The sequence below is a fragment of the Chrysemys picta genome, chromosome 5 (assembly GCF_011386835.1).
Source record: "Chrysemys picta bellii isolate R12L10 chromosome 5, ASM1138683v2, whole genome shotgun sequence".
NCBI lineage: Eukaryota > Metazoa > Chordata > Testudines > Emydidae > Chrysemys > Chrysemys picta.
In genome coordinates this window covers 24007970-24033142 of record NC_088795.1, presented here as the reverse complement: position 1 = coordinate 24033142, position 25173 = coordinate 24007970, and the positions used below count along the sequence as shown (strand labels likewise).

The 25173-nt window shown below is 42.4% G+C and overlaps 1 protein-coding gene across 14 annotated transcripts in view; it reads left to right on the top strand.

Moving 5' to 3' along the window:
• The window catches only part of MMRN1 (multimerin 1), a 68943-nt gene that overhangs the window by 35649 nt on the left and 8121 nt on the right, over positions 1–25173 (top strand). For 12 of the 14 annotated variants that reach the window (XM_065596106.1, XM_065596115.1, XM_065596112.1 and 9 more), the window contains 3 exons: positions 4357–4455; positions 8244–8417; positions 16661–18643. In XM_065596106.1, coding sequence (XP_065452178.1) covers positions 4357–4455; positions 8244–8417; positions 16661–18643 — 2256 coding nt within the window. The remainder of the gene's footprint in view (positions 1–4356; positions 4456–8243; positions 8418–16660; positions 18644–25173) is intronic. The other 2 variants (XM_024103107.3, XM_065596107.1) reach the window with 1 other exon arrangement.

Here is a 25173-nt window from a genome sequence, read left to right as displayed (position 1 = left end):
TGTCCTGATTTTATAGGGACAGTCCTGATTTTGGGGGCTTTTTCTTATATAGGCACCTATCATCCCTCACCCCCTGTCCTGATTTTTTACACTTGCTGTCTGGTCACCTTAGGGTTTAAGAACCTAACTTCAGTCTTGTATTTTTGAAAATCTTGGCCTAAATTTAACATTGTGGGTGAAACTTTTAAAAGGCAGCCTCAAATTCCATATGTGCAATTTCTTCATTTAGACCTCTACACTTCTTGTGCACAAAATTGATGGCCAGACTGGCTGAGAAATCTAGCCTTAGACTTGTGGCCAATTCTCCCAATTACATGGGAAGCAAAGGATGTGGGTAGAAAGGCAAAAGTTTTTGCCATTTGGTGACTGTTTGCTGGCCTATGGGAAACAAATGTAATGATTTCAGTCCAGTGCTCACATTACAGCTGGCACTACTTTCATCCTTGTTAGGACATCCTTGTGTCCAGTGAATAGATAAACATAGGGATTCAACTACCATCTTATCTCTCCAGATGGTTCCTTCAGAACAGGACTGAGACGTGTTAGCGGGATGAGGTGAGACAAGTCATGTTGCTGCAGTGCTGACTGTTCTGGACCTTTTTTGTGGATAAAGGACCCAAATTTCTAAAGTTGTCCATCATGTACCTTTCCCATATGGGCAGGTTATTCCATAATTGGTCACTCAGAGGAAAGTACAAGAAAACCCAGAAGCAGTTTGTCCTGGCTACAGTAGGAGACAGGATACGGGACTAGAGGGGCCACTAGTCTGATGCAGTATGGCAATTCCCATGTTCCCGTTCTCGCAGGCATTAAATTAACTAGACAATTTAAAACATTAGTGAAATAAACATGAAAGGAGAAATATAATTCCCTGAAACTATAAACATGAATAGAAAGGACTATAAGGATCAAGAATGTGCAACCTGTCTGAAGCAGTGAACAAGCTGCTTGATTTGATGGGGGGGAGATGAAAGATAAGATTGCTTGAAAAATCTGGTGTCTTTAGCAGTAAGGGTGCTAGTGAATACATTTGGAAAGACAGAAAGATTGGTAAATGAAAGAATAAAAGGACGTCGATCAGCTGGTCCTTTATTACAGGCGAGTAACTGACTCCACCGTCATAGATGATGATATCACATTCCCACCTGATAAATACAATATAATGAATTGGGATGAATGTAAGAGTTTAACTGCTATCAACAACCATGGTCAGAAGACGATAACAGAAGCTCTTGAAATCATAAACAGACCTTTCAATTTATTACCCAGCATGACTGCAGTTCCAACGGGTTCCATGGAACAGTCCAGGTGATAATTTGATGTCATGAGCACCTGTTCAGTAGCTAATTGATATTTCCCATATTCACTTACCCCATAATACAGCTCCTTGTATCTTCCTTAAATGTCATTGATTGATTACCATAAATATTGTTATGAGGCTGACGGAATGTAGGGAAATGTGTATATATATACTTCATTCCATTCAGTTACCTTGGAGAGTCAGGTTAGGACCAAACTAGATTTTAGTTCTTTACCTAAAAATAGTCTCCCTAAATCTAGCCTATTCTACTTGTACTGTGTTTGGGGTCAGAAATCCTGTCAACCAAATTATCACTCTTGCTCCTGTCCATAACCTTCCAACTAGAGCCAAGTTCTTTATGAAATATTTTGCACACTTAGTAAATGTGTAGTGTCTATTTTGGCCACCCCTACTCAGTGTAAGTAGTACTTTACACTGCAAACCGTCCTATTGAGTTCAATAATAAGATAGGCATAAGAGAGACAACATTGTCTAGTGGTTAGAGCAGTGGTCTGGGAGGGAGGAAACTTTGGTTTTATTCTTGACTCTGCCAGTGGCTCCCTGTTTGACACAGGCAAGACAATTACCTTTTCTGAGACTTTGTTTCCCATCCTGTAAAATGAAAATAATACAATTTGCCTACTTGTATAAAATGCTTTGAGATCCTCATGTAAAAAGTGCCACAAACGTGCATAAATGGATGGAGTTCCCACCCAGCTGCTAATATAGATAGTGGATGTTTTCCAAACTTACAACCTTTCTTGGATTTGCCTTTATTGTTAATTTAAATACCAATCAATATCAACTTCGGTCTAAGCTTCCTCCTCTGTATGGCTGTTTTGAGTTTTTCCTTGCAGAACCTCATTGTCTCTGCCATTAGTTCTCTTTACATTACAGACACACTCAAATACCTTAATATTCTAAGTTTGGAACTTATAGGACCCATCTGGTCTACCGTCTGGTTGCCAAAGAGAGGCACCAGGATAGCTCTGAATCTCCATGAAGGTCCATACAGGATACCTTGTTATGAAGTGCAAAGTATGTATTGATTATTATACGAATAATGGGCAAGCTTCAAAAGGTTCAGACAATTCCTACAAAATTTGGATATTTGAATTTATCTGAACCTTTTCAGGTCTCCGTCTCTGCTCTTTTCCATCTTGCCTCTGCCTTTCTTCTCTCACTCCAAATAGATCCTTCCCCTGTCCTCACCTTCCCTTTAGCCTGACTCTTAACTTCTCCTCCCTGAGCCCAAGGAGTTTGAATGCTATTCTAGGGTGTAGAGATCTCTAGGCTAAATATTCCTTTGAATTCTGGCTAAATACTACCCTCATATATAACAATCTCCATGTCTTGCCTGAGTTAGATGAGCTCCTGAATGAATTGGGATAGATTCATCCCTAGTCAGTTTGGGTTCACCCCTGAGGAGATTAGAGAGTGTTTGCTTTGGCAAGCTGCATCAGGGGTTCTGGAGGGAGAGATGGGCTTTAAATGACAGTTGGGGTCATTAGGAATTGTACCAGCAAAGGTTGCCCAGTGTATGTGCTGAATTGGCACATTCCATGATCATTCTTCTCCACCCCAGTAGTGCTTCACACAGGGCCGGCTTTAGGACCTGCGGGGCCCGATTCCGCGGTCCGAAATGCCGCAGAAGACCCCAGAGTGCCCCCCCCACTGCCGAAATGCCGCCAGAGCGGACCACCGCCAGGTGTGCCTAAGGCACAGGGCCCTCTTAGGCGCGGGGCCCGATTCTGGGGAATCGGCCTAAAGCCGGCGCTGGCTTCACACTTTGAATTTCCATTGGTGATAGGGCCCTCTGCCAGAGGGAGAGTTGCAGGTATCTTGCCCTGCTGTCTTCCTACTGTATTTTCCACTGCATGCATCTGATGAAGAGGGTTTTAGCCACGAAAGCTTATGCTCAAATACATTTGTTAGTCTCTAAGGTGCCACAAGGACTCCTCATTCTTTTTGCTGATACAGACTAACCCGGCTACCACTCTGAAACCTGCTTCTCAGGTTTCTCTTACCTACCCCGTGGCCCTCAAGAAGTCTCATAACACCTGAGATCTAAAGAAAGCAGCCAGCCCAACAGATATACTGATACAAAGAGAAGAAAAACGGGGGGGGGGGGGGGGGAGGGAACCACTTATCTGAATCTTTTCTTAATCTTAAGAAAGTTTCTGTTTTAGTTTCCATTCACTTGAAGATTTGAGCTCCCCTACACATTTGAAAATCCTACCATAAATACTGCTTGTTCTAAGGAAACTACTATAACAGCAACTGTGTTTTAAATACATGATTACACAACTGTTTTCCTTCTTTTAGAAAATATCCTCTTTATACAGATAAGGAGTTATTTTATTAAATATTGTGGTTGATTTATAGAAGAATGCCCTGCAATACTTTAATATCGCCATTCTCTTCACACAAAAAAGTTGGTTCCATTTAGAGAGGAGCTGCAGCACATAGAAGCCTTCATCTCAAATCTCCCTCCTCTTGTCCTGCGGTTGAGGGAAAGTTCAGATCCAAACATGACTCTTTACTTTGCAGTTCAGGCAAATCTCTTATTTCTTTTGTAGCTTAACTCTTGGTAAAAGTGTATATAATTAGCTCTGTTATTCACTTATAAATTATAATAATGCCTGTCATTTATGGGGCACTTTTTATCTGCTGCTCTCAAAATACTTGTAGTGGTAAAGCACAGATAACCCCCAATCATATCTAGGGAAACTGAGGCACAGAGAAACTACATGCAGGTCACCGGTCAAGTCAGATGTGAGTACCAAATCCCTATCACTAGACTATGCTGCTTTCAGTATTCAGCTAAGGTGAATTTAATTAATCTCTGGTCAGAATTAAATCCAGTCAGTGTCTTCACCAAGGGTCCACATGTGTTTACAGATGGGCCTGCTACTCAGGAATCACCACAGACAATTAGGTTTTGGAAGAGATAGAATGGAGAACTGAAGAGCAGTACCAATATTGCTGAGTACTGGATAAAGTAGTCATGCTGAATGTTTTGCTTACCTCCTTTCTTCCCTCCCTCCCCCTTTTAGACCAACAACATCAATTGCTTATACATAGCAACCAAGCTGAGAGCAACACAGCTATCAATGCGGAAACACCGGGAAACCAGCAGGACCCCAATGACCCAGGTCAGTAGTAGTAATTACTGTCATCTCTAACACAATCATTGTCAACACTATTTATTAAAGCTACTACAAAAGACATTCCCAGCTGCCAAAAGTGGTGGGATGAAGCATCAGATTCTCTTGCAGACCTGTTCCACTGGTGATGCTACTCTGAGAGGAGTGAGGGGAGGGAACTGAATCTGCTGGGTCAGTGTGTCTCAGAGCATGCAACTAAGAGAGTCAGTCTGCAAAATAAAAACAAAACCCACTGTGTTACTGGCCACCATGCCTCTATTAAAAATAGACATATCTAGTCCAGATCCACAGGCAGCATAGCTTAGCACTGCATCACAGAAGAAAGGAGAGTTATGCTGATTTACACCAGCTGAGGATTTAGCCCTCTCTGTTGCGTCTTTTCTTATTGGACTGATGTGTTTATTCTAAACCAGTTCACTGCCAGAGTGCTCAACATTTGACGAGGTGAGTTTGGTGTAACTTGAATGTCATCTTCCCAAATGGAATCATAAGCAAGCTATACAATAATACTTTACAGCTCTGTTCTGAATAGAGTGTGATATGACCCCAGCTTATGTTGCTAATCATAATTGTCTCTCTGTTACTCTGTTCCTCCCTTCTCTTAGTTGCAACCACCTGTTGTCTATCATTCCATAGTTAGATTGTGAGGACTTTGGGGCAAGGATTGGCTCTTTGTTATGCACATGTAGGCAGAGCCTAGCCAAGTCAGACCCCAACCAGTAACATGGGTAATTTTATACAATCAGTAAGCTAAAGTCAGAGAGGATCTAATATTGATAAAGCTAGATACCGTAAGAAAGGCCCCCTCACATATTGTATTCTCTTACAGTGTTGAATGCATATGCTTTGGCCATGCTCACTTCCCTTTTGTATTCATTTTCCACTACTATTTTATGTTGGAGTTTTATTAGCGTAAATGTTCCAGACAATGAATTCCATTGTAGCCTGTGGTGACAAAGTCAGGCTGGGCAGCTGCAAGAATGTGAGGGAAGGCAGGTATGTTAACCCTGTCCTAGAATGATAAAGGCCCTTTTTCCTATAAACTGAGAAGGGTTACCTCAGGTCAATTAGGGACACCTGAGTCCAATTAGGCTGTTGGAGACCTTTAAACGCCCCCTCCTCTGGCTCACAAGGAGAAAGGGAGATGAGCTGCTGCAGGGCTAGTGGCAGGCTTCTCTAAGGTGAGCAGCTGCAATCCTCCCTACGGCGGGAACTCCCAAAGTTGAGTGTCTGTTTAGGAGAAGGATTGACACTCTGGGGCCCACAGCAGGACAACAGCCCCTCAGGAAAGGGGGTGGGGACAAAGGTGTTCCCTTTTTGTTCTGTGTTTGTAAAATGATTTCTTTTTGTTTGCTGGAGGAACCCTCCTTGGGCCTTTCCTGTTCGGGCAAATGAATGCACACCACTTCTTCTCTATTTTATTTCACTCCTAAACTCTTACAGTGCAAGACTACCCTGAAAAGTGACTCTATACAGATAGTATTTGACCAGTAAAAAGATGTCTCCTCTGGCTGCCAGCCCTGCAAACACATCCTGGGACAAGACACTCAAATCTTCCTGCCTCTTGCTTCATTCCAGTTACACCGATTCTGCGTGCCAAATTCTGTTCTCACTTATACCTGCTCAACCCCATTTTCTGCAGACCATTGCCATTGCTTATCCAATTCTGCTGCCTACAATGGGCAGCGAAGGGGAGGATCAACAAACATAACTGAGAAGAGAATCTGCAGATGTAATATAGTTAACAGTTCTCTCAATTATGCATGAGCCAAAATTGAATTCAACTTGCCTTCCCATTTCTGAAATGTAAGCAGGAGTGAAAAGTAGTCAAACGCTCTTATTAATGTCAGTAAGGCCAGTAGCTGATAAAAGACACATCTACACTGCAACCAGGGTGTAATTGCAGCACACAGACATACCCAAGCTATCTTATTCTAGTTAGCTCAGGTAGTAATAGCAGTACAGGCTTCAGAGCAGGCTAGTCACCCGAGTAAACCCAGGGCTTGTAGGGCCTGTACTTAAACCCATACTTGTGCAGCCTCATGTCCATGCATACTGTAGACATATCCTTGACAAGAATGTCCTAAGATTACGAACAGGAAGAACTGTTAAATAAGGAAGTGCCAGTGTTAAATAGTCACTTTTCAGCGCAGACCCACACTTTAAACTAGATGGTGTAAATGCCAAGTCTGCTAACGAGAATTTTGAAGAATTGTCGTCCCATTACACTACTGCACAGTTGAAAGAAAATTCCCCTTTGCAGGCTACTTCCTTTGTGTGGTCTTTATACTTCCACAATATTTGTGACTGTGGCCATTTGCTGCCATGGAAAAAGACACTGAGGCCATAATGAGAAATGACACAAGATCAATACTATGGATCTCCACTAATAAATATTTGTATGGATCCATTGCAAGGTGTTTTATTAAGCCAAAATATGGTTTGGTCCATATGGGGTAGTGAAAACATATCTGTATTTATCTATCTATATCGGGGTGGCCAACCTGAGCCTGAGAAGGAGCCAGAATTTACCAATGTACATTGCCAAAGAGCCACAGTAATATGTCAGCAGCCCCCCCATCAGCTCCCCCACTTGCCCCCTCTGCTCCCAGCGCATCCCCCTTCTTCCCTGCTCCTCCTGATCAGCTGTTTCAGGGCATGCAGGAGGCTCGGAGGGAGAGAGGGAGGAGTGAGGGCACGGCAGGCTCAGGAGAGGGGACAAGAAGGGATGGAGTGGGGGCAGGGCCTGTGGCAGAGCCAGGGGTTGAGCAGTGAGTATCCCCTGGCACATTGGAAAGTTGGTGCCTGTAGCTTCAGCCCCGGAGGTGGTGCCTATACAAGGAGCCACATGTGGCTCCGGAGCCACAGGTTGGCCACCCCTGATCTATATATTTAACGTAGTCATTTAGGTGGGATTTTCAAAGGAGTCTAAGGGCATTGGACACAGCAACTCCCTTATATTTTGAGTGCTTAACTCTCTCAGGCTCTTGAAAATCCCAATCTTAAAACCCACTCCTGCAAGATGTTCAATGCAGGCACATGCGTGAACCCTTTGTGGAGCCCCAATAATGCAGGATCAGTTCCTTCCTTCTCTACTGGCTAATTTAAAAGCTGGGAACCAGACATCCACTAATCTCAATAGACCACAACCACAGGAGGGACAATTTGGATTGATATTTTAATAACTGAACTTCCCAGACTGGGCAATTTACTCTTTTTCGAATGATAGTGTCAGAACTATAATGGTTCTATCCTGTATTTTTTTTTCTGGTGCTCATTCTTGTAGGATCTGGCTGCCCTGTTTAGAGGGTCCTTCTTTTGATCCTATCACTCATAAATGGATGTATCTTCTTTAGACTGAAGCATTGAAACTACATGTGTTCATTGATTTGTAAATGATAAGTGGAAATAAATATCTTGGTGATGCTATTAAGGGACAAAGAATTAATGAGAGAGTGGTAACTGAATCCTCCACCGGGTAGTAGGTGGGAGAAGACTGGGATTATGCTGATTAAGATAGGTTAACCATTCAAAGAGCTCTTCTAGAATTATAAATACTTGATAATGGATATGGGATGCTTCAGTAATTAGTTACTGCTGTGCTGCTGAATGTCACTAATATGTGATATATGACAAAAATTAAGACAACTCATTCACGAATTGTAACTCAGAAACTTTGCATTCTACTTTCAGCTAATGTTTCTCAAAAAAAAATCTACTTCCTCTTTCCCCTGTGATTTAATAAAGCTTCTTTTTTGCTCTATTCTTCCACCAAGCAGTTACACAAAAAATGAATGAGCAGATTAGCAGCCAGGAGATGAAACTGACTTTTCTACAGAAGAAGGTTGACAACATTTCTGCTACCATGAGTGATGTGAGCAAGACACTCTCCTCTCTGGAAGGCAAAATCAATGAAGATAAGGGCAGAGAGTTCCAGTCTTTCCTAAAAGGTAAAAGAAAGAAAGAAATTAAGGCAATCACTCACCCCGTTAAAGGTGCCAGGAAAAATGTTCTTATGCTGACCTCTATTATTATTCCATATTTGTAGAGGGAACTCTTTCTTTGTTTCTTCTGAGAGTACTATTTTTAAAAGGCCTTTATTTTGGTCTCTTTAATAATAACAAATAATCAATACAATACGTTGAGTACTCTCCAAGGTAAGTTAAACCAAGTCACTATTCTGCAAATTTCCTTTCCTTTGCACTTTCTCCGTTGTGCTTGCTGTTGGAGAGGTGGGATTAGCTCTGTTTCTGAGAAGTCTGAATAATATGTGTGCAATACATGTTTCACGCAAGTTTTGGGCAAACCTTTGAGGAGGTTTGTTGTTGTTTGGTTTACAATCCAGCATTCATTCTGTTGAAAAATTGGCCTTTGTGATAAAGAGTAAAATTTTCCAAATGGTAAGTGAGGGTTTAGCCATATCTCCAAGGAGAAGGATAGCTGTGGCTAAGGTATTGGAATGAGGGCTTGTCTTCACTGCTTAAAAAAAAAAAAAAAAAAAAAAAAAAAAAGCTGTGGCTTTTTTACTTTTTTTAACTGTGAGAGCTTTCCTGAGGTAAAAACATAGCAAAGACAAGGCACTTCTGTTTTAGCATGAGGTAAACTCGCTGAGGTCAACCCCACATGGGGATTATAAGGCTGACTTTGGCCAAGATAAGGGGGTGATGAGCTTCCTTGGGGTGCAACCTGGAACAGGGTTTACCGCTGAGCCCTCTGGCATATCAATCTGGCCCCCTCTCACACTGTGAGGCTGTGACAAACTGCAGACCGCTCCCGGTCCTGCACTCACACAAACATTTACATAGGCAGAGACACACGCAGCTGCAGTTACATGAATACTTCTTCTCAGGCACTAATGAACTAACAATAGAGAGGCACCAACCTACTCTCCCCTCACCCCCAAGCTCGACAGCTTAGGACCCAGAGATGTACCATCTTGCCCACATCAAAAACCTGACCAGTATAAGTTTATTACCCAGTCTGCCCCTCCCTCAATGTGGAGAGGATATGCAACAGTTTTTTTATAGTTTTTTCCATGTGGGAGGGAACTTCGTCGTTTCAAGCAAAATCCCCATCACAGTTTGTGGAAAAATATAGGCACAAGATGGAGTTTAGTATTACATGATCTGGTCATCTTCCCTTTCATGCTTCGATGAGTCATAGCAGCCATTACCCATATATTGGCTGAAGCGTACACAGGAAAACTCCTCATGTGAGGATAAGCTTTTCCCGTGGCCCATTGTTTTTGCTGATGCGCTTTTATATAGAATAGTTCCTTCACAATGCGCTGGCTAGACTGGATGTAAACTGACTTGTGGGAGTTACCCAGGAGCAAGCACATTTGCAATACAGCTCCACTATTCATAACTCCTGATACAAACAATGATACATGCATACAAATAGGATAATCATATTCAGCAAACCATAACTTTTCCATTGACACCTCACATGACATATTTTGTACAAGATGCATCATGATTATGTCATAATCATATCACGATGGTGAATATGGGGTGTGGAGTGTCACAAAGGGATTTTATTTTGGGGCGCTCATGTGCTTTAGTTACCGTGAGGTAGAAAAACACTTTTTTTTTTTTTTAAGCAGTGACGACAAGCCCTGATGTTAGAAAGCCGGGTTTAATTCCCAGCTTTGCCACATACTTCTTGTATGACTTTGGCAAGTCACTTTGGCCCGCTTAAGACTGCGCTTAAATCCCTCCTTTAGTGCTTAAGTCCCATTGGCTTCAAATCAAGCACCTGCTTAAGTGTTTGACCGAATCAATGTACCTTAACATACCTGTGCCTCTGATCACCATCTGTAAAATGGGGGTAATACTTCTCTGGTCTGTCTTGTCTTGTTAGATTGTAGAGACACAAGGTGGGTGAAGTAATATCTTTTACTGGACCAACTTCTGTTGGGGAGAGAGACAAGCCATCAGGGGTATACAGAGCTCTTCTTCAGGTCTAAGAAATGTACTCAGAGGACATGTCTACACTGCAATTAAAAACCTGCAACTGGCCTGTGTCAGCTGACTCAGGCTCACAGGGTTTGGACTACATGGCTGTTTAATTGTGGTATAGATGTTGAACTTGCCCAGGCTCTGGGACCCTGCAAAGGGGGAGGATCCCAGAATCAGGGCTCCAGCCCAAGCCCAAATATCTACACTGCAATTAAATAGCCCTGTAGCCCTGAGTCCCGTAAGCCCAGGTCTGCTGACATGGGCCAGCTACAGATGCTTAATTGCAGTGTAGACCTATCCAGAGTGACACAGCTAGATACAAAGTGGAACAGATTGCTTAACATAAGAAGTTAACATACTTCAAGGGACCATTCAAGTTGAAGTGAACCGTTAACACCTTTCCTGTCATGGGGTGGGGGAGGAAAAAACAAAAGCTGGGGGCAGAGTTTAAATGGGTTATAGATTATTGTAATAAGGCATAAATGCAGTGTCTGTGTGCAGTCCATGATTTTGAGTATCTAGCAAAGTTATGAATTTAAGCTCCCAGGCTCATCTTTTGAAGGTTTGCACAGGTTTCCTTTGAGGATGAGGACTGATAGGTCAGATATAGAGTGATTGCTTTGTGAAAAGTGTTCACCCACAGGTGATGTGGTGTTTTTGTCTTTTATTATTTTCCTGTGTGAGTTCCTTTGAGAGCGTAGCAATTGTCTGGTTTCACCCACATAGTTGTTATTGGGGCGTTTAGTGCACTGAATGAGGTACACCACACGTTGTAATAGGCATGTGTAGGACCCATGAATCTTGAAAGCTGTGTTGTGTGGGGTATTGATCATCGTAGCAGTGGAGATATGTCTGCAGGTTTTGCATCTGTTGTTCTGGCAGGATCTGGTGCTGCTTTGAGTTGTTGTGTCCTGGGCTCTAGGCAGCTTGTTTCTGATAATGAGCTTGGAGAAGTTGGGGGGTTGTTTGAAGGTCAGATGAGGGGGGTTAAGGAAATATTTCTTTCAGGATATGGTCCACATTGGGTATGAATTGTGTTGTTTGATACTCATACAGGTTCCAGTGTAGGGTGGTAGGTGACAACTAGGGGTGTGTGGTTGGAGGGGGGTTTTATTTCTGTATTGAACCAGGTTCTCTTGGAGTATTTGGGTGGTCCATTTCAGGATGTGATCTACTTGTCTCACGGTGTGTCCTTGTTTAGTGAAGGGAGTTTTAAGTTTGTTAAAGGAGAGGTGCCTTCAGGAATGTGAATTCAAGGGATACCTTTCTCCCCAGTAATCCTGATGGATGCCAGGGGGAGGAGAGATTTCCTAAGAGAAAGGAGCTTTCACAATGGAAGAATCTAGGACTGCTAATACAACTGAAAGACTGAAAGAAACAGGATAAAGATAGCCAATGCGATGCTCTGATGCCCCAGTGATAAGCACAGTAGAGACAAGTTTAGCCAGAGGGAAAAAACGAAGGAAAGATTAGATTAAACATGAAGGGTGGAACCCTGGCCTCATTAAAGTCAGTGCCAAAAGTCCCACTGATTTCAGGACAGCCAGGATTTCACCCATAGAAAATAATTCTTCATGACCTCAAAGAGTAAGTGGATCCAATTAACAGAAGAAAACTCAAAGCAATATTTATTAGACATGATCTCCCTTTTATGAAACCTTGCTATCTATTTGTAGTTAAGTCAAGTTCTTTCTTGACTTCTATGGTTTTTTTTTTAAAGATGACATAAACCCTGACCCCTAAAATAGGTAAGAAAATAGCTATTTTGGGAAGGTGGTAAGGGCATGGCCAATGTGTCAGTGCGGATCCGCCTGTAGAAAATAAGGAGGAGCAATGACACACATTGACTACTCCCTTGCATACCCCGTAGTAATAGCTATGGTCCAGCGGCACAGATATCTCAGCTCATCAGGGCCGAAAATTCCTTCCCTCAGAGCTGCAACATTTTGTTCAGTTTCCCAGGATTTGCCCCCAACTACTTGCTTTGTTTTTTTTATCTATTGGCTGAGAATAATTTTAGGAAACTGCTACTGTAGGCATAAACAACATGCCTTTGCTTTTCTAAGTCTATGAAATGTAATTCACATTTCCAATCCTTCTGTCTCCAGAGTTGTATACTCCACATACTGTGTGGCTCTCCTTTACCTTTGATCACATTTATACTCTCTCTATCATTCATATTGGCCTGCTTTCACTTCTACATTTATTGACTCTTGGGCATACATTTAATTTGTCTTCAAACATTTCCCATTTCCCCTCTGCATCTTTTCTATGCATTTCTTTATTCCTTTCTGCATTATCCATCATTTCCACATTCTTCCAAGATGTGCATTGCTGAAATCCCATGCTCATGCTTTCCACCTCTATTTTAGAATCTTTATAAACCTAATTATGAATGTACATTCTAAGAATAGCAGTTTTTATACTATGTCTGTCTACAGTTTTTGAGCCTTTATTGCCTATCATGTCCCATGTTTTACCTGGCTAGATGAAATCTCCCATTACTAGTTCTGTGTTAGATTACCAACATAAATCAATCTCCTAATCAAGTTGCTCTGATGAAAGTGCTGCCGTCAACTGCGTTTATTAGCTCTAATTATAAATCTCAGGCCCGGGTTGTTGCTGATCTTTATGCAGGTGCACTGTGGGGAGACAGGAAACTAGGGTCACATCTCCCCCTGGTGCTGTCTTCATGAGGGCTAGGAATAATTGCAGTTCTCCACTCCGCAGTACACAAGTACTACTCCCTCCATATTCCCCCGGAGCAAACAGCATACCAGATTGGCCATGTCCTCAGACCACTTCCACACTGACCTGAGGAGCAGGACAGATGCACAGTGGATAGGATGCTGCACCCCATGAAAAGGTGTAGCAGCAGCACATGTTTCCCAGGAGCACTGAATGCTCCCCTGACTTGGGGTAGATCTGCACCACCCCAATGCAGTGATTTGCTTGTACAGCACTACTGAGCCCATAAGGATTGTATGCCACTCAGTTTGTCCTCTTTCAGTTACAGCCAATCTTTCTTTCCATTGAGATCTTCTGCTCCTTTCCTGTGCTCGCCACATGTTTTTCCTCTGCCTCCTTATCCCAACACTTGTAATATCAGTACCTAGCTCTCAATCAGTGGATCTCAAAGCACTTTATCCTATCAAAGAGGCCAGTATCATTTCCCCCATTTTACATATGGGGAAATGGAGCCACAAGTGACTTGCCTGAGGTCACCCAGCAAGGTATCAGTACAGCCAGGATTCAAACCCATGTCTCCTGTGTCCAGTACAGTGCTCTATTTGCTCGGCCACAATGGCTGCTTGTTGAGATCTATTCTGTGTACTAACAGTACCATATATGCCAAAGTCTTCATCTCTTTGCACCTGAGAGCATACTTGGATACTTCTGTCCTACCTTACACAAATGGCACCAATAAGCAGGGTGTCTGTCATGTTCCTTGCATTTTTATAATGAGAATCAGATACTCCAAGAATAGAAAGACCTTTTCAGTAGGTTCTTCACTGCATTACCAGACCTCCTTCCTTCTTCATGCCCAAGTTATTCTCTCTGAACATTTTCCCTCTATTTTCTGTCTAGGTTTTATATCTATTTTCTCCCCCAAATTACATTCTTGCTCTCCCATTTGCTTTTTTTCTCTTCTGACATTTTAAAATTGAATCCTTCCATTATTATAACAGTATCTTTATATTATATTTAAAACACTAAATTGACTGTAGAGTTAAGCAATTAGAAGTCAAGATGCCAGTTACAATTGGACATGAAACCTTAACTCTGCCCTCTTTTGCATGTACACTATGATACATGCTATTCCTTCATTAATAGTTGAAACTGCAAAGGGAATTTATAGATGCAGACTGTAATTAAGTACCCAAATTGGAATTTGGCCCGGAAACTGGGATTAATACCTGTAATCTTGCTAAAATGGCCAGGGATCTTTACTGACCACCAGTAGCAGGGATCTTGGTTTTACAAATTAACTAACCTGCAGCTTTCGGCACGGCCCTGAGCCAGGGGGCTATACAAGTTGCACCACCCAAGGAGTAGCCCCAATAAGGAGGGACTGTGACTCAGAGACCGAAAACCCTGCGAAGGCACAATTCCTGCCCTGCTCTCTCCAGGGCAAAAAAAGGGTGACTGCAGCCACTGAAAGGATGCAGATTTCTCCCTGTGTAGCAGCTGGCTGGCTACCCTGGTCTGCAAGCAGTCGTCTTCTTAGCATATGTACAATGAGCCTCATGTGGCATGTGACCAGGATTCATCACCAAATTTGGTCCGCTGGTTGGACCATTAGCTTCCCCGGCCTGGGACGGGTACTGACGGGGAATGCAATGTGAACGCTGATCCAGGCCCCCCCCAGCAGTGGGAGGGCAGAACCTAGGCTTGTGCATTTTGCCGATCTGCTTGATAATGGGGGAATATCTGAAAAGCAGGGGTGTTGTGCTCCACAGCAGGCAGGTTGCTTTTAGTTAAGATGGAGCACTGAGTGACCAGGAAGGTGAGGGTACAATATAGCCCCCAACAAACATCTCTTTCTACAGCACCCAGATTTTCTTTCAAGTGGTCTCCTATCCAAATATTAGCAAGACTTGATGCTGCTTAGCTGAAGAGCTCTGATAAAGGTACCTTGTCTCTCTCCATAACTATTAAGATCCTGCCCTGCCCTCTGTTTACTCTTTTAAAAATCCGGAACATATTCCAAAATGAAGCAACTTTTCTGAATCCTGGGTGAAGACACCACATTATGTATGTAAATTATTTTAGTCTTAAACCACATCTTCAGTTCTTCACCCATTGGGTTTTCATTTTCAGGTTTCCTCCTTACAATCTTCTCTAACTTTGCTGCTTTCCTGCCGCAGCAGAGTTGTGCCCAGCAGTTAAGCACCAATGTACTATATATAAACTCTGCTTGTTTGTAGGGGTGAAAAGTAAAAAAAATAGGGGGCAGCTCAATCTTCTTCCTTTGCTCTATTATTCTATGTGTAAAAATCACCCAAACATCTGTGACCCTAGAACACAATAAATAAGTGCGTGAATTGCCAGGAGAACTCCCTGCCATTTCTTAAATGGCATCTCTTCATGCTCTTGCACCAACTGCCCCTCTCCCCTATTATATCTCTTGGCTCAAAAAAGCCACTTGCTGAACAAGTGACAGCTCCCTTGTCTAAGCATCTGAAGTGTTTACCGGTCATTTCACCAGACACAATATACAGCAGGTCTGTTCTTATGTCCTAAAAAGCTGCTATTACCAATTTGGCTCACTACTTTTCCAGCTGGAAATACACACACAATTCAAGATGCTTAACACAAGAAGCTTCCTGTATAGTCAGGCTTGTTGAATGAAACAATTTTCATTTTGAATCCTAATTGCAGCCCAAATAATTTTCAGAAGTTATAGAGGCAAGAACCCAAAAGCATCTGTGGCATTTGCAAACATTTGACTACTTGTAAAGACCCAGGAAGAGCCATGTGTCAGGCATGACTTATGCTCTTCCTTCGGCCAAATTTCACCATGGTTTAACTCCATGGGCATAGCTTCTTCTAGAATTGGTACTTATGTGAACTATATTGAAAGTACAATAGGCGCCACTACAACTAGGCAAAGGTGTGACCTGCAGAGCCCCAGCCTTTTTCAATGGGTCTGCTGCTGCCTACAAGTTCTAAAGTGTTGGTAGTATCAAAATTAGAAGGATCCATCCCCTCCATCTCGATTCCCTTTTTCCCCTCCCATCTCCTTTTATCTACTCACTCTCCATGTATGGCAGGAAGGCTACAATGAATTTTCTTTATTTCTCCCCCTCCTGACCCAACACAGCCAAGGTAAAACAGATATTTCCTCCCCTAATCTTCTAAACATGGTGGTTGAGGGGAAGGATAAGCCTTTTTCTCATAGTAAGCCAAGAGAACACACTTATCTTCTCTGTTGCTCTGCTTGGGACTAGGCAAATGAACATTGATCCCACACATTCAATCTCTGATTCTGAGCCTATTGAAATCATCAGTAAAGCTCCATTTGACTTCATTGGGAACAGTATCGGGTCCTCAAACACCACAATTACTACCATATTAAATTAAATTTATAAGTAAGCAGATCACAATGAGACAACGATTACATTCCAGTTCCTTACAACACACTGTGTGTACTCATTAAATGAAAGAATGTTGGATGTCTATAAACAAAAGACTATTTAGTTATTTGTTTTTTGCCTTTTTTTTTTTTTTAGGTCTCAAGTCTAAAAGTATCAATGAACTAGTCAAAGACCTTATCAGAGAGCAGTTTAAAGTCTACCAAAGTGACATACAAGAGACAGTGGCCCAAATTTTCAAGACTGTGTCTAGTTTATCAGAGGATCTTGAGAGCACAAAAGAAATAGTCAAACAGCTGAATGAGACCCAACAAAAGTTTGCCCAGGAGAAAGAAGACAGGCCAACGAAGAATGAAATCCTGGAGCTGAAGAATGATCTGGTGCAGATGAAAGAGGAGATGAGCCTTGCTTATGACAAGCCCATCAAAGAACTACAGGCAAAGCAGAAATCCTTGGAAGTTGACTTGGAGCATGAGCAGACAAGAAGCACCATTTACTATGAATCTCTGAATAAGTCACTTACGGAAATGAAAGAGGTCCATGAGCAACTGTTATCAGCTGAACGGATGTCAGACCAAAATGTCCCTCCAACAGATACAGCAGTGGATGATAATGTTACAGAATATATTCTCACTCTACATGAGAAAGTGAAGAAACATGGCCTCATGCTGCTGCAGCTGCATGACGACTTAAGAGAACAAGATATGAAGATCAGCAACCTCACTGTTACATTAGAGATTCAGAGAGATTCTGTTCATACAGAATGTGAAGACATATTATCAAAGTGCAGGAATGATTTCCAAACAAAGCTAAAGGGCACAGAAGAGAACGTGCATTTCTTAAACAAAACCCTAGCTACTGTCGTCTTTCCATTGGACAATAAGATGGACAAAATGAATGAGCAAATTAATGATTTGTGTTATGATATGGAGATCCTCCAACCCTTGATTGAGCAGGGACCACCGTTTAGTCTGACAGCAGAGTATGAACAGCAAATTGAAGTGGAAGCAATCAGCAGGACATTGGAAAACCTAACTACTGTTGTTAATAGTCTGAGTTCCACCGTCAAAGAACTTGTCAAAAGCCAGGAGGGACTTAAAAGTGAGGCTCAAACTCGAGATGAAGTCTTTGACAGCCGTATTAATGAATGCCTCATGGACCTAGAAGATGGCTTAAATAAGACCATGACCGTTTTAAACAATGCTGTTGATTCCATTCAGGATAACTACGTTCTGAAAGATACTCTAAATGTCCTGCAAAATAAGACCGAGGCCTGCTGTGGTGGTGCTGAGAAGATGGACAGCATATTGGCATTTATTCCCCAGTTCCAACTGTTGAATGAGTCCCTTCAGACACTGGTCAATGACAAACAAAGGCATCAATATGCTTCAAAAGTAATTCAGGACCTTTCCGATTTTCCATATGAAGAGCATGAGAAAATAAGCCTCCCTGACCTCAGAAAAGTTTACCACATTTTAAATGAAACATCATCCAAAATAGTTGAGCACCAACAAGACATCAGTCACCTAGAAGAAAAGCTGTTACACTCTACAGAGGTATCAAAAGATCAAGAAGTTCGCCTGCAGAGTATCGAGTCGAATATAACCAAGCTTTTGGTGAATAATTGTGTTTCACTAAAAAAAGGCAAAGTTGCTTCAACAGAACAAGAACAAATGGTCTCTCCCAAGCTTCAGACACTGAATTCCAGAGTCAAGGCACTGGAAGCAAAATCTGTCCGTTTCTCAGTTAATATCCCCCGTTTAAACAAGACTGCTTATGAGGCTTGGGGGCTGTGTCAGGATGCCTCCGCCAGCATTCGAAAAGTGAATGCTAGTGTACCCCAGTTAATTAAACTTGCTCAACCTGATATCCCACTGCTGCAGAGAGGCCTAAAAGAGCTCATAGAGTCTGTGTTAGAAATAAAAACAGGGACTATCCTGTCTAATTTGACCTGGTATGTGGACAAATCCATGGCTGACGCTCTGAGCAATATTACCAAACTCCAGAAACAGATGAAACAGGCTGTAAAGAAACCAGCTGTGGTGAAAAAAGGGACCGTGAATGCCACCACAAGTCTGGCTGGCCGAAGTCAGAGAAACACAGACAACGCTATAGAACCAGGTAATGCATTTTACAGACACTAACTGCTGGGGTCTTTACTGTTATAATAAAGGCTTATGTAATCAATGTAATTAACCAAGTCAATTAGCAGTCCCAACAGAATTGGCAGGAGAACTTGACTAAAAATGAATAGGAGGAAATAATGCAGCAGATCACTCTCAACATATCTGTGACTATGGGTGTCTGTATAATGCAATTAAAATCCTGCAGTGGGCCCAGGCCAGCTGACTTGGGCTCATGGGCTCGGACTGCAGGATTGTTTAATTGCAGTATAGATGTTCAAGTATAGGTGGCAGCCCAGGCTCTAGGATCGTCTGAGGTGCAAGCGTCCCAGAGCTTGGTCTACAGCCCAAGCCTGAACATCTACACCACAGTTAAATAGCTTCTTAGCCCAAGTCCTTTGAGCCCAAGTCAGCTGGCATGGGTCAGCTGCAGGTGTCTAACTGCAGTGTAGACATACTCTTAAAGTGTATTTGTCCTCTGGAAATGGACTTTTTGCAAAAGACCTCCTGAGGTCCCATGGTTTTTTTTCCTCAGTTTAGGATGTAAAAGTAATGATGGGTTAGTTTTTAAATACCAGCCCAGCCTTTCAAATTCAACTGAGAATCTGAAAATCAAGTGGCAATCCAGCTAATGCATTAGCTATAAAGATTCTGCAGTTGGATGTCAGAATAAAGATGTGAAAACCAGAATAGGAATCCAGTTTGCTCTTCAAGAGTTGCATCAGCTTTGCACAGGCCTGCCGATGGGGGAGGCGGGGCAAAGAGCACAATTGCCCAGGGGCCCAGGCAATTTAAAAGGGCCCGGGTGGCCCCTGCACCCCCTCCCGCACCCAAACTTCCTCCCAGAGCCTGCACCCCAACCCCCTGCCCCAGCCTGGTGAAAGTGAGTGAGGGTGGAGGAGAGCGAGCGATGGAGGATGGAGTGAGTGTGGGGGGGCCTCAGAGACGGGTCAGGACAGGGGCGTGGTCTCAGGGAAGGGACGGGACAGGGGCGGGGCAAGGATCTTTGGGTTTGTGCGATTAGACAGTTGGCAACCCTACCAGGCGGGCATGTGAAAGCCCTGAATGTGCCAGAAGAGCGCACCCAGCAGTGCAGCTGGCAGCTCACTGGGCACCAACCAGAACAGGCGCAGCATCGCCCAAATGTCAGGCGGACCGCGTCCGCATGGGCACGGCTTTTGTGTGCGTGGGGGCCCATTGACTGTTCTGCCCTGGGGCCCGGGGTTGCTGTCGGCAGGCCTGGCTTTGCAGTACTAACGGGAGTAAAAAAAAAAATGTAATATAGGCCCCAAGCCTGCAAACACTTAGGCACATGTTTCACTTTGAGTATGTGAGCAATCCCACTGATTTTATGGGACTACTGCTAGCTACTTCAAAGCTTCGGTAAGACTACCAGTGTACTTAAAGTTAAACATATGCCTAAGTATGTGCAGGATCAGGGCTCTAGTCAGTAAAATGGGTGTGACTAAGTATACCTAAAAAACAAGTAAGATGATGTCATTTTTACAAAGGCACTTTTCAGAGAAGAACCACATGTGAATGGTTTCCTAACTTCATGTCAGAGGTCTAATAGCAAAAAATAAAAATATAAAATTTGAGGTACAATATTAGGCATCAGCTTTGACTGAAATTCTACAATACAAGCAAATGCTTAGTCTGTGTCACTTCTGTGAAAGTGAAATAAAATGAGAAAAAAATAAGACTCTGGGTAAAATTTTCAAAAATGGTTTAGTGACTTAGGAGCCTGTCATTTTTCTAAATGGGACTTGGGCTCCTAAGTCACAAGGGCACTTTTTAAAAAATGTATCCACGGTCTATGCAGGATAGGTAATGGTAAGGGAAATAAATATTTCCATGTTACACTTCCCTTTTATATGTGCTCAAGTGTTGGCAAATCTCTTTGTTTCACTCATCCACCTTTTCTATCCCATTTTCTCCCAGGTTCTTTACCATGTTTAACTGGAATCTGCATTATGTGCAGGAACCTATCCAGTTTTTTCCCCATTTGTGATCAGTTTCCGATTTCCACACATCCATTACTAAAGCTAAGCCAATAGTGCAAAAAAATTATTCCTAAAAATCCATTTGATTTTAAAAGCCAACTTCAGTTTCACTCTGTTTGAGACCCTTTTGTGGTAGCTTGCAAGTGCTTGAGCTTTATTGAAATGTACACTGACTAAGGCCTCAGTTCAAGTATTTAAGCATGTGTTTAAGTCCAACTATTCAGCAGAGTTTTTAAGCACATGCTTCAGTTTAAACACACATTAACCCCATTAACCCAAAGATTAAAGAATTGGGCCCAAAGTTGTCTTATCCTTAGGAGGATACATCAATCTTTTATCTGGCAACTGAAAGATGCTTAAAAATGCACTGAAATCTGCAAAACCCTTTCCATACAATAAAAGCAAATTTCAATTATTTATCCTTAGTACTCCTTTTGAGCCATCTCTGTTTTCTGCCTGCCTCTGTCATTGCATAAAAGATGGAAATTCAAAAAACCTTGATCCTAATTAAAACTAAAGGGAGAAAAAATTGATGTCACTCTGATCCCTCCTGGATCTTTCACTTTGTTGGAAACTGTCACAAGGGCCACTGCCTGGAGCACAGGAAGCTGCCAGATGCTTATTTTTAAGCATTAATGAATAAATGTCCTTCCTATTTATTATTTATATGACTCTGAATTTTCACAAATAGCTTTCTTGATAACTTTGGATGTGCTTGTAGACAGCAGGTATTTTTGCAGATAATAGCAAACACGCAATTTTTTTCAAGTAATTTTTCTATACAGTTTGAAAGCAAGGTTTCTATAGGATTTTCTAAAGCTATTGAGGCTTTTGAATGCACTGTAGATAACCCCTTAGCACTGTCACTAGTTTATTACTGTACAGTTCTACAAACAGTCTAAACATTATCCTTCTGGTTTGTTCTGTCCTATTCCTTGTGGGATGGATTTTTGTCATCCAGAAAGACTCTTCCTATTCATATTGTAAGAAACCATACACAACACAAGTGATAAGAGTCATAGAATATCAGGGTTGGAAGGGACCTCAGGAGGTCATCTAGTCCAACCCCCTGCTCAAAGCAGGACCAATCCCCAGACAGATTTTTCCCCCAGAGCCCTAAATGGCCCCCTCAAGGATTGAACTCACAACCCTGGGTTTAGCGGGCCAATGCTCAAACCACTGAGCTATTCCTCCCCCACCAAATGGTCAGCATCACCATTGAGTTACAAGTCTCTAATTACAGATTTTAATAGGACTTAGATGTTTGTTTTTCTGGGCTTGTCTTCACTATCGGGGTAAGTCGACCTAAGTTAAGGTGTGAATAACATAGCTGGAATCGACATAGCTTAGGTCGACTTACCCCGGTGTCTTCACTGTGCTGCATTGGTGGGAGACGCTCTCCGGTTGACTTCCCTTACTATTCTTGGAATGGTGGAGTACTGGAGTCGACCAGAGAGTGATCTGCCGTCGATTTAGCGGGCCTTCGCTAGACCTGCAAAATCGACACCCACTGCATCGATTGCAGCGGCGTCGATCTCCCCATAGTGAAGATGAGCCCTCTGTTTAGTTTTGTGACCGCTTCAGGAGCCTAATCCTGCAACCCACATGCAAGTAGAGCCAAATCTTGGTCCCATTGAAGTCAATGGTAGAATTTCCTTTGACTTCCGTGTGATCAGGATTTGGCCCTACTTAACTGAATGGGAATTTTGTGACTGACGTTTTGAAATCAAGGAGACAGCAGTTCTGAAGCCATCTGTGGTTACAGGTATACACAAGGAAAGCAGAGTCAATTCAAGCCCTTTCATCCTATCTTGTGTTGAATATAATGGGAATTTGGGGTGAATGCAAAGTAATATCTAAGTAATGGCTCCACCAAATAACCGACTTCAGTGGGATGACAGTCTTTGAGCAGGTGATGTATTTTGTGCCAGTGTGTGAGAGACCAAGAGACCAGGAAATGGGGAGAGAAGCATAAAGGTTATTTTCTCTTAGTTCTCATCTCCGGTATCTTATTTTCATTCCTTCCATCTCAGTACACTCACATGGACCTGACTAAAGTCAACCGTTCACAGTTCATCAGAGAATCAAGCATCCCAGAAGTTATAGTTTATTAAGGTTTCAAAAATATTTCCACTTTATTTCCTATCTTCCTCCTTATTGTTTCTGGCCCAGACTCCCAGAAGCATGGTATGTGTAATAATGGATAACAACAGTACAGACTGAACGTTTTTGTCTTTCAATAAGCTATATCAGACCATTTCATTTTAACGCACACTTCCCATTTGTTCCATTGGGGGTGGGACACTCATAATGAGGGTTAAGTTGGAGATCTGCAGTCTGTAGATGTGGAACTAGAGATCTATTTTGGGTCACATTTTACTGATACATGTAAATTTTGACTCTTCCTGACAGAAATGTTAAGCTTTCATTGTTGCTTTATCATTCAAGCCTGCAGTAAAATAAGCCCATTTGTATTTTGCATTAAGTGTTTTAATTGCAAGAGACTGATCATTATTCTAATTCAATTTGACTCTTCATACTTCAATTGTGCATATTTAGTTTGATAGAATAATAGGCAGCTGAAAGGCGATGGTGATGTTTTTTTTTTTTTAATTTAGTGCTCACAAAAGGCATTGCAATGGAAGTCCTGGAGACTCACATTCTCTGTTTTAAAAAAGAACCAGTAAGGATAGAGCTACTGCAGTACAAGCTACCTCCCCACTGCAAGGCCAATGTGCTTCAACCCTAAATGCTACTAATGAGGTGACAGCGTAATTTCGTGCTTTGGCCTCTCTGCTGAGATTGCCTACAGGGGAGTCAATCAATCTGTGCCTTTTGTGCCATGGACATCTAGCCATTGGACTGAGACCCGGAATTCATTTCACCTGTGCCACTAAACAGCCATTACTTTTATCGCTGTCAGATTGGGCCAGATTCAGACTACTGGCCTAATTGCGACTACATTGTGGTATGACAGCCTCTGGGAGTGTTAGAAATCAATTTGGCTCAGGATAATCCCAAACTCTGCCCATCAGTTACTGAAAACCAAGGATTGAGAAATGACTTCCAAATGCCTTCCTCTTAAGCCATTCCCAAATGAAATAATCGGACTCATGCCTCTCAATAAGCAGGCCAGCTGCAATAATCTGTTCCATCAGATTATTAAATATCTTTCTAAATAGCACCTCAGTGGATACTGACAGTGTTTCATTACTTGTTTGAAGATTTGTTTGTACCACAATCAGCAGAATATTCCCTAAAGAGAGACTGGTTTCAGAGTAGCAGCCGTGTTAGTCTGTATCCGCAAAAAGAACAGGAGTACTTGTGGCACCTTAGAGACTAACAAATTTATTAGAGCAAGAAGAAGAAGAAGTGGGCTGTAGTCCACGAAAGCTTACCGAAGAAGTGGGCTGTAGTCCACGAAAGCTTATGCTCTAATAAATTTGTTAGTCTCTAAGGTGCCACAAGTACTCCTGTTCTTTTTAAAGAGAGACTGTGGCTGTGTGCCTTTACTAAGAGTAGCAGAACTCTGCTTTAATATTACATCTGTCCTCCGTCCTACTGAATTGCATGTAACTAGTAACCGCATTTATCTTATCCTCTGCAGTTATTTCTGCCATTTAAACCTTTCATTTAACTATCCTTGCCAAGTCTCTCCTCCACTTACCTCTCCTAGTGACTTGTGAAGGCTTAAATAAAAAGAGATTAAATGCTGTGCTCAGAGACATTTCCCTAAGTGAAGTCTGTTTGCAACTTTCCTTCATTCAGAAGATGTGTGCAGTATGGCAGTTGTGTTTAGGGATGTCATGTAGTGCTGAATGGTGCAAGGAGAAGGAAAATATTTGGTGGCTTGACAGGGTCATAGTGTGCTACAAGAACAGCACAGAGACTATGGTGCTTCAGCAGACAGGTAGAGGATGAGCTCCTTCTGGGAAATTCCTCATTTTTTTTATAGATGATTTAATAACTTGGCTTGGTCCTCTCTAGGAATTGGAGGGTCAGATGCTCAGCTGCTGTAAATTAGTGTAACTCCATTGACTTATGCCAATTCATATCATCTGAGGGTCTCTCTTGATGAGTTTAACTTCACTCTCCACAATACACATGTTCCTCCCTTTGCAGCCCTTTAACCAACCTTCTCCTCCCCAATGCAGATTGCTTCAGTGGCCTCTCCTCCTGGTTGCTTCGTGGACCTATTTGTTCCTTTTTGGTTGTCCCCGGCAGCTAGGCACAAACACAGGCCAGTTAACAGGCTGAGATGCATTCAGCATCCCATGCACACTGGACTGTCCACCCAGAGGGGCTGGTGCTTTTGAACTACAGCACAATCAGCCACTATCCATCCTTCCTCACATACAACAAAAGCAGTTCTGAGAGTCTGAGAAATGTGAGTCAAGAGTCACTTCAATTAAATCTAGAGCAAAGCGATTATCCAGGCAGGAGCAAACAAGTGCTTCATCTTCAGCTGCCTGTGTTGTGACTTTTGACACTGCAATCTTACATTGCTTTATTTCAAGCACTATTG